At 40.9% G+C, this 9368-nt stretch overlaps 1 protein-coding gene across 1 annotated transcript; it reads left to right on the top strand.

Annotated features, from left to right (window-relative positions):
• The first annotated feature begins 422 nt into the window (after positions 1-422).
• icmt (isoprenylcysteine carboxyl methyltransferase) lies at positions 423-9113 on the top strand. Its single transcript, XM_040003772.1, has 5 exons — positions 423-665; positions 2204-2292; positions 2445-2614; positions 3272-3489; positions 6011-9113. Exons 1-5 carry the CDS (start codon positions 447-449, stop codon positions 6188-6190), a joined length of 876 nt encoding a protein of 291 aa, XP_039859706.1. The 5' UTR covers positions 423-446; the 3' UTR covers positions 6191-9113.
• Positions 9114-9368: the final 255 nt, after the last annotated feature.

The raw sequence follows: 9368 nt of genomic DNA, 5'->3' as shown, positions 1-9368 counted from the left end.
CTGCCTCAAACTGTAAGAAACATGCGAAATATCACAATACTAAAAACGGTTGGCAGGTAGGAAGCACCAGGTTAAATCTATATTTTAATTTGGAATTCAAAAATCGTTTTTGAAAAGATGTCTTTATTGAGAGTTTAATTCTTTGTTTGTGAATTTTATTTTCAATTTGAAATATTCAATCAATTTTGAAATATTGAATTATAAATAGTGCTTTCATTTTTAATTTAATTATTAAATAATAAAATCATTTTTAACAAATGCATTTATTAACGCATATTTTATTGCACAATTCATTATTGAAGCACAAAACTGTTTATTTGATCCGCATGACTCTTCTGGTTTTCTGTACTGGCAGCTGATAAGATACAAAGACAGTCACATGACCTCACGAGATTGTCATTTAGTTCTCGCGATATCTCATTTTACCACTGTACAGTATTTCCATCATGGCAGGCAGTAAGTTGGTATTAGAGGCTAGAGTAAGTATAAATGGCTTTATCTTAGGGCTTAGCGTGGTTGTAATTCCTCTGATCAGAACCTGGTTTGGACGTCACGACTGGGTCTTTGATTATCTGACCGAGACTCCCGGGAAAATTGCGATTTCTTCTCATATTGCCCTTATTAACGGCCTCTTACTTCTGATATACAAGGGACCTCTGTACAAGGTAGGTGCTGTCATAAGGTTACCAACTTCCTGCTTTTGTGCTGAATCTTATGCTGAAGTCGTATTTTTTGTGACCTCAGTTTTTTTTTGGCATCCTGCAGTTAATATAGCAATCTAGTTTTACGCCATTTAATATTAAATGCTAACTCTTGCTGCTAATGTTATCAAACTGAGTCGCCTAGCTAGCCTAGCTAACACTGAGTTAATCTCATTAGCAAAAGAAGAGAGAGGCTGTTGGTATTAGTGTGCTAAACATAGAAGTCTGTTAAGCTTAGGAACTTGCTGATTTTAGACAGTTGAAATGGCTAAACTCGATAACTGGTACTAACAGTTACTTTGTGCTGTGACAAGAAAGTAATACAGAAGTCCATTCAGAAATCTGCTCATTTAGTCCTGTATTGGTTTGTATCTAATATAATTTACTTATACAGCATTGCTTGAGTTGATGAATGGAGAAAGAGGCAGTGATAAATTACAAAATGAGAGAAAGGAGGACAGTTACAGGATTAGGAAGCGCATAGGATTAGCAAGGAAGATGTGAGGGCTATAAATAGAATGAAAAGTGGAAAGGCGCTTGGTCCACATAACATACCTGTGGAGTTATGGGATTGTCTTGGTCTCTCTGAGAGAGCAGGGCAGCGGACTTTGCAAACACATTGTTTAATGCAATGCCTGAGAAATAGAGGAGGAGGATACTGGTACTGCTTCTCAAGGACAAGGGTGATATGTAGCACAGTAGTAACAACAGAGCAAGAAAACTGTCGAGCCTTACCAAGAAGCTATGGGAAAGAGTTTTTGAACTAAGACTGAGAAGACCCCTACAGATTGTATGTTTGCATTGGAGAAGTATAGATAAGGTACTGTCTTTCTGGATGTAGACAAAGCATATCTTAGGATGCTAGGAGACACATTGTGGTACTGTATGAGTAAAGTCAGGAGTGACATAGAAGTGTGTGAGGTGTGCAGCTGGAATGAGTTCCAGGGGATACATGGTCTGGTACTTGTATACTGTGCACTCAAAGCACTTTTTACTACAAGACTTATTCATCCAATAATACACACATTTATTCAAGCAGTTTTCCTATCAATGAGTGCGTTGTCTGTCATTCACTCACGCTCTGCATTGTGGATGCACAGGGGGCAGCTTGCCCATGGATCATTTGACATTCAGACTGGAGGAGCTGTGAAACAAACTATCGATCTGGAGATGACCCCTTCTGAGCCACAGGTGGGGCTGGGATTTGCCTTGAGCCCCATCTTGTTCACAGGTTGAAGATGAAGTCAGGCAGGAGTCTCCCTTGACTTTGATATCTGCAGATGACATTGTGATCTGTAGTGAGAGTACAAAGCAGGTGGGATCGAGTTTGGAGAGGTGGAGATATGCTCTGGATAGGAGAAGAATTAAAGTCGGTAGAAGCAAGACAGAATACATGTTTGTGAATGAGGAGCAGACGGGTGTAATAGTGAAGGACGAGTTTTAAATCCCTGGACAGTGAAAAAGTGAGTGCAGAGTGTGTTAACAGCATGTCCTCGTTCTAGGTTGCTGTGAGAGCCTGCTTTTTGGGAGTGACCTTTGGCTGTGGTTTAATTATAACCTTCTCTGAAACCACTTGGACACATTTTGGCTGGTATGTACATTTGTTATGTTGTGTAAAACTATATATATGTCACATTTTCTTGGTTAAATTCTACATAGATTGCGTACGTTGACATCAGGATGTGTTTTTTCCTAATATAGGCCGGCTACAGTTGAACGTGAAGTAATCCTGTCTTTCTGCAGGTACATGTGTTCCCTGTCGTTCTTCCATTACTCCGAGTATCTGGTAACGGCCATCATCAACCCTCGCAGCCTGTCGTTGGACTCATTCCTGCTCAACCACAGTGTGGAGTACACTCTGGCTGCTGTCTCATCATGGGTGGAGTTCATTGTGGAGAAGCTGACCGTTCCAGGTTGGTGTGTCATCTGTGTAATGACCTGCACTCAGTCCACTCAGAACTGTTGAGAAGGGAGGTTGCCTGATCCAGTATATTAGCTCATGCTGAAATAACAATGATCTCAGATTACATCCAGACTGTGGAGCGTGTGCATGGGCTAATGGATTCATGGCTGACTCACATCCTATGTGCAGAGCTTCTGGCCGTGTCGTAGTACCCAGTATGATGCTGGCTGCTGCCAGAGATGTATCACTTTCCTTGCTGTCACATGGGTATGACAATCAACAGTTCCAAAGAGTGGTTGGAGATTCGTGTTTCAAAATAGGAAGTAAACATGTCTGTTAAGTTTAAGTAACATTATAGTTTGGCTGGGAACCTGTGGCGACATGCAAAATGCATGAACAGCTATTCGTGTAACCATCAACATCAAAGAAATATAATAATCAGTTTTTTTTAATAGATAACAGAGAAGGAAGGAGAAAGAGGCCAGCCATCATCCTTTCATGGGAACATACTGACACCTAATGTGCTCACACCTCTGTTGAATAAAGGAAGTGATGTACCCTGGTTTCCTGTTGGCCTGCAGACCAGCAGCTGGTCAGATCCTGATCTGCGCTCTCAGGCTTTTTATGTGCTCACCAGTATTTCATCGGTTTTTCTTATCTCTTATAGAACTGAAGCAACTCAGCTGGTTGAGCGTGTTGGGTCTCTTCATGGTTCTGTGTGGTGAAGGATTACGGAAGGCGGCCATGTTGACAGCTGGTTCCAACTTCAATCACATTGTCCAGAATGAGAAGGCCCAAAGCCATGTGCTGGTCACCAGTGGGGTCTACGCCTATTTCAGACACCCCTCCTATGTGGGCTGGTTCTACTGGAGCATAGGAACACAGGTGAGCTGCAGCAGCAATCATTAGTGTTTAACTTCAGCTCATTTTTCCACCTGGTGTGGTTTGTTTGTGCAAGTGTGAACACAGTAATCGCGCTCACGTGCAGACCAAAGCAGCCTCAGCGAGACTGTTTGGTTCTGTGTGGTTCCAAACAAACTCCAGAGTGACTCTGGATCACAGTTTATGATGTGAACGTGCTCACACACTAATCCGAACCATCTACCAGGTGTATGGTAGAAGTTTGATCTCACAGGAAACGTCCTGTAGCCACGTATGCTTCGTATTCTCAGTGCAGGAAGGCGCTATAAGCTCTGCATGGGCTAGCAGCTAGCTGTGAAATGACTAAAGAAGTCTTCAGGCTCTGAACGTTTCTCCCACTGTAAACACTACGATCAGATGAACACAATCAACTTTCTGGGGATAAAGAAGTCTTTTCACTTTCTTTCCAAGCTCTTTAGAAAACCTTTGGGATGAATTAGAGGAGAGACTGAATCAGGCTCATCCAACATCAGCCTCACAAATGCACTACTAGGTGATTTTTAAAACATTCCCATACACACACTCCTAAACTTTATAGAAAGCTTTCCCAGACAAGTTGAAGCTGTTATGCTGCAGGTTGTGCCGACATCCTAAATCCTTAAACCCTGTAGTTTAAGAATGGGATGTCAGTTAAGTTCATGTGTGTGTGACGGCAGATGAGCAAATACTTTCAGATCTGGAAGCTACGTCCATCTTTTATAATGTCTGTTAAGCCCACGCAGCCCCCAACAGCAGCAGTGATGACGATGCTGGCACAGTCTAACATGGAGTCTGTTTACAAACTGTAAAGAGCGAAGAGGCGGAGGTTTATGTCATCCAAAACAGCAGCGCTGTTCCTGTGGTCACCATTAAAACCTTTACTGGGGAAAAAAGCAAGTGTGAGTCCTTCATCAAAGCAGCTGATCAACAAACTCCAACATGAAGAAAAGCAACTCAGCAGCTGTTTGTTTTATACAGAGAAAAAACCCGCAGATGAACTGTGAACTTAGTCCGATAGCATGTTTAAATGATACTGCTGAAGGATGACGGCAGCCATCGTATTTTACATGGAAGAGAGCAGGGGTGAGCCTAAAGGGGGGCATGGGGGGCACTAGACCATATTAATTTCAATGCTATCGTAACACGTTTCACATTGAAAGTAAAATAATATAAAAATTTGTGTTTGGTACATCGCATTAATATTTTTGTACATGGACCAGTAGAAGATGGAGCCGCTGACCTGAGGGTTGTTAGGTAGATGTTGGTAAACTTTAAACATTGCAATTTCTAAAATGGAAACCAGTAAGCAGTTCATTTAAAAGCCTGTGTTGTTTTTTTTCTCTTTTGAATATCAATTATTGCTCGTTAATAGAGCTCACTGAGTGATGTAATGAGATCACTCTGTCTCCACCTTTCATGGATCTTCTTAAAAATAAAGAATGTAATTCTTGAAAAATGTAAATAAGCCCTTTTGAGCTATAAATAAGTCAAGTGGGCTTATTACTTTATATCGTTTTCAAGTGCTGTTTATGTGCAGCGGATCTTCAGCAGGAGTTTGTTCATCAGTGAATTGAATCAGAATTTGTAATGAACATATTAGAAACCCTGAGATGATCTAAATGTATATCTCATATGATTTAGATGCAGTTTTCTATGCATCTAACAGCTCTGTCGTATCTAAGAGTAATGAGCAGCACTACAATAATAAAGGTAAAAGAAAATATTGATACTGTGTATTTTTACAATTGGGATCATTTTATCTTCTTGTTTGTTAAACACAAGGAACACAGTTTGATCAGAGTATAGCATCAAGTCAGTTAAACATGTGGGATATGTTAGGTAATGAGATTATTCAGTTTCAGCTGCTTTGGAGTTAAAAAAATGAACAAAACAGGAAGTTTCCAGGTGGAGGCCATTTTATTTAATTTGTCACTGCTAGCAGTATGAAGCAATGCCTGTGCCCTGCAGGTACCACCTGTAGTCCAGCTGCTCTGTGATGATACTGTGTGTGCCATTGCCAGAAGCGTTGCTGTGTGGCACCGATGGGCCGCTACTGTAGAAGAGCTGGACAAGGCCATAGAAGGTTCTTACACCATAAGCAGGACCAGTATCTGTTCTTTGTAGGAGGGACGCAGTGAACAATTAATAACAAATACATTTGTCAAGATTTAACGCTGAGATCCAAACTTAAAACAAAGCAAGCAAAAACATTACAGAAGATGTGATCGGGCACACAGAACAGGATATGAAGGGTTACTGCTCGGCTGCTTTAATGCAGCTGTCAGTGTTTGAAATGCATCATTTTTGGTTTGTATGTTTTGGAACACTTTGTGTAGAATTATGAAAGATTTCTTAAAGTACTAACTATGAACTACATGTCCCACTCCTGCTGCTACACAGACCTCAGTCACTGGTTATTTGGTTTACTATTGGAGGGTTTTTCTAAATCAGTTTAATGAATTGTTTGTTGTTGCTGACATCTGTTGTCTTTTTCTGGCTGCTGCAGGTGATGCTGTGTAACCCACTGTGTATCCTGGCTTACACAATAGCCAGCTGGCGGTTCTTCCGGGAGCGGATAGAGGAGGAGGAGCTCTCCCTTATCCATTTTTTCGCCGAGGACTATGTTGAGTACAAGAAAAGGGTTCCCACCGGGCTGCCCTTCATCTCAGGCATTCGTGTCAACTAGACTGAGGTGGATGCTGGACGCAATAGACTTAAAGCTCTAAAGCGAGTCAGACCTGATGGGTGGGTGTGTGTCTGGGCACGGCCCTCCCGAGGTAAAAACCCTGCAGCTGACTGAGAGTCCGTAGCTCACAGGCAGAAACCATGATAGCTGCGACAGTGTCAGGCTGCTGGACTGCTGTTTTTATATCAACCTCCAACATTCAGTTTAAGGCCAGACAAGCTGCACTCTTCTACATGTGTCCCATTTCATTTATTTCTCACGTGTCATTTGTACACTTGTAGCACGCTTTGTGTTCTCACTGATTACCTGTGTTGTTGGAGAGTGATGTGATCATTCTCTCAGGGGTTAGTAGCAAATGTTTGGACAGGAAATCAACCGGGTTCAAAATCATTAGTGTACAAATTCTTGTAGTACTTCTCCATTAAAGCAAACTATTTTTGATATGAGACAGACCCACACGGAGACTCATTATATTCAAGTCCTGATGTCTAAGTCTGTGTTTATCATCACCATGTTTCCAGTGGCAGATGTGCAGAATAAATGTCTGTTTATCCTCTGAATCTGGATTTAAATGAACAAGTCAGATTGGTTGGGAATGTTTACATTTTCTTTCTAAACATGTCCAATTCCACATCGTCCCTGCTAATCCCAGTTTGTCCAATCACACCTCTTCATGTGAAACCTGCAGTCAGGCGTTGCTATTAGGTGTAGTGTCAGCATATAAATAAAAAGACTTTTTGTAGCGTCATCTGTAGTGTGATGTAACAAAAAAAGTCTTTTCTATGTGAAAAGACCAAAATTACAAAGAGTGAAATTCAGTAGCACAGGTTGGCTCAGTGCGCATCCTCAAAACATGTGATCTGGTTTAAAAGGAGTTGGACAATAAAACATGTCATGATTTATGGAGACAAATAGTCCCAATTCTCACTTTGTACCTCAGCTTTTCTCCTTTTTTTTGAGCTGTGAGCAGAGAGGAAGATGAGCAGAGGTGTTTAATAAGACCAAGGCCTCACTTTGAAGTGACATTTGTTCAATTTTAAATGTTCATGAGAACTTTTATATTTACTCTTAGTTCCATTTACAACATGACAGTGTGACAAGTGCGTACGAATACCATTCAGTTTTGTTTAGTTACACTCTTACAGAGCATTTCATCGTCGTATATGACTGACTGCAAACGTAGACCTTCATATGTATATCGTCCCTGTTTGCGCCTCCTGTAAACCTGTGATGTGACTCAGAGGCAGGACAGGTGAGAGAAGTGACAAGGTAGAACAGAGTGGAGTCACAGGAAGTGCTCACAGAGAGCGGTTTATCACAATAGGACAAACATTTTTGCAAAAGGGGAAATATAAGAGCTCAACAGGTCGATACAGGTTGAGTGATGAATATGTGAAAGGTTGGTTTTTATCAAGTTAAATATACAAAAGTGTTTAACAGAATTTTATGCATGGACTGATGAAATAAATGAAGCTACACAGGAATCAGCCCCAACATTAAATCTACTTACAGCTTAAAAAACATTGAGTATTACTAAAACATGTGATGCATGGAGGCTCAAACAATTCACACATAAATGTCTCAGAACCAGAGACCAAGTGACATCACCAGAGGTCCTCGGCCACAGCTGTTTAGAGCTCAGGTGGACCGACACAGCACTGGGCACATGGCTTTAATGTTGTGGCTGACAAAAACTTGATTAAGGATCGTTTCTAAGCACCTGAGTACAAGAAGGACGTGTACATACAGCATTAAACAAGTGTTTAGTGCTGTATGCTCGCATTATAAAGTACCTGAGGCTGTTAAAGTAACGTGAGCATGATCTGTATTCAACAGGAAGTGCTAGCAGCGCTCCGGTGCTGGAGCTCCTTTTGTATTGTAGGAACTGATTATTCTTTTCGTCTCTCCTGTCAGCTTGTGACCCTCAAACTGTTATCCAAACCAACCAAATGACTTTATACTGTCAGCTGTAGCCGACAGTATAAAGCGCCTTTAGGGAACAGTTGTTGTTAATTGGAGCTATATAAATAAATCTGAGCTGAATGACTGAATTATATTTGGTGTTTTTGTTTTGAGGAGAGATTGGATTACCCTTATCTGACTGTGTGTTTAAGGCTTTAGTATCAGATTTCTACTCATGTAGTAAAAACACTGAAACCACAATATTGTCTGTAGATGCAGAAAAGTGTTTACAGAGTAAACTGGAAATTTTTATTTGCAGCTTTACACGCATTTGGTTTCATAAACTGGTTAAAAATAGTTCCCCAACAGCATGTGTCAGGACAAAGGAGCAAACATCCTCCAGCTTCTGTCTCCAGGCAGGGATGCCCACTCTGCCCTTCATTGTTTGCAATTTTTAACCAACCACAGCATCAATCAGACAGGCTTTAGTGATTAAGGGCATTAAAATCAGTCTTTATGCAGATGATGTGTTACTTTTTCTCCAACAACAAAGACATACGCTCATAGATGAGCCTGGCTCATCAGAACAGGCACTATGCAATAATATAGACACCATTCATTACCATTCATCAGCTCAAACGTAAAACGATGCTGTAAAGCATCAATATTCAGCGGCTCTCTGACAGCAGGGTGGGAGTTTCTATAAATGAAATGAGATTTAAAGACAGTGTGTCCTGTTTTCTGTTAGCAGTGAAAGCATCAGTGACGCTCTCATGAAAGGGAAATGTTTTGAGGGGAATGTACTCGTGAGCAAGTTTAATAGTGTAATTCTGCTGGATAGAACTGACATCTGTATGCAGATGACTCTGCTACGACAGAGAGAAAAGCTAAATGGGAGGAATGATGGTACTTTGATGAACCGAGGTGCAAAAGGTGGAAACTGCAGAAAGTGTGTGTGCACAATAAGTTAGCATTTTTTGTTGTTTGTTGTTTTCCCACATTCTATATTCCATGAATCACATGAGCTGCTTTTCTTTTTCTCTGTTGGAGTTTAATGTGAAATATTTTACTTATATTACAGTACTGTGTACAAATGGTATATTGAAATGGGTAAATAAGGTCCAACCATCTGGTTCAAACAACCAAAACACCACAGTCATTATTAAACAGACCTTCTGCCCATAGATGCTATATGACCATCAGAAACTGGGAACATGGCAACACTAAGAGCGTAGGCCTTGTACCTGTTTCTGTGTTTAGCATGGCAGTGATCTGA

Source organism: Simochromis diagramma, unplaced genomic scaffold, assembly GCF_900408965.1.
Source record: "Simochromis diagramma unplaced genomic scaffold, fSimDia1.1 OVJJ01000466.1, whole genome shotgun sequence".
Lineage (NCBI taxonomy): Eukaryota > Metazoa > Chordata > Actinopteri > Cichliformes > Cichlidae > Simochromis > Simochromis diagramma.
Note: the sequence above shows the minus strand (reverse complement) of the source record. Positions and strands in the feature narration are given on the sequence as shown.

Bases quoted from the DNA above. Each gene is read 5' to 3' on its own strand.
- icmt (XM_040003772.1), top strand. From the start codon at position 447: ATGGCAGGCAGTAAGTTGGTATTAGAGGCTAGAGTAAGTATAAATGGC. The intron at 666-2,203 runs GTAGGTGCTGTC...TCCTCGTTCTAG, and splicing joins ACAAGGGACCTCTGTACAAG to GTTGCTGTGAGAGCCTGCTT. The intron at 2,615-3,271 runs GTTGGTGTGTCA...TATCTCTTATAG, and splicing joins GGAGAAGCTGACCGTTCCAG to AACTGAAGCAACTCAGCTGG.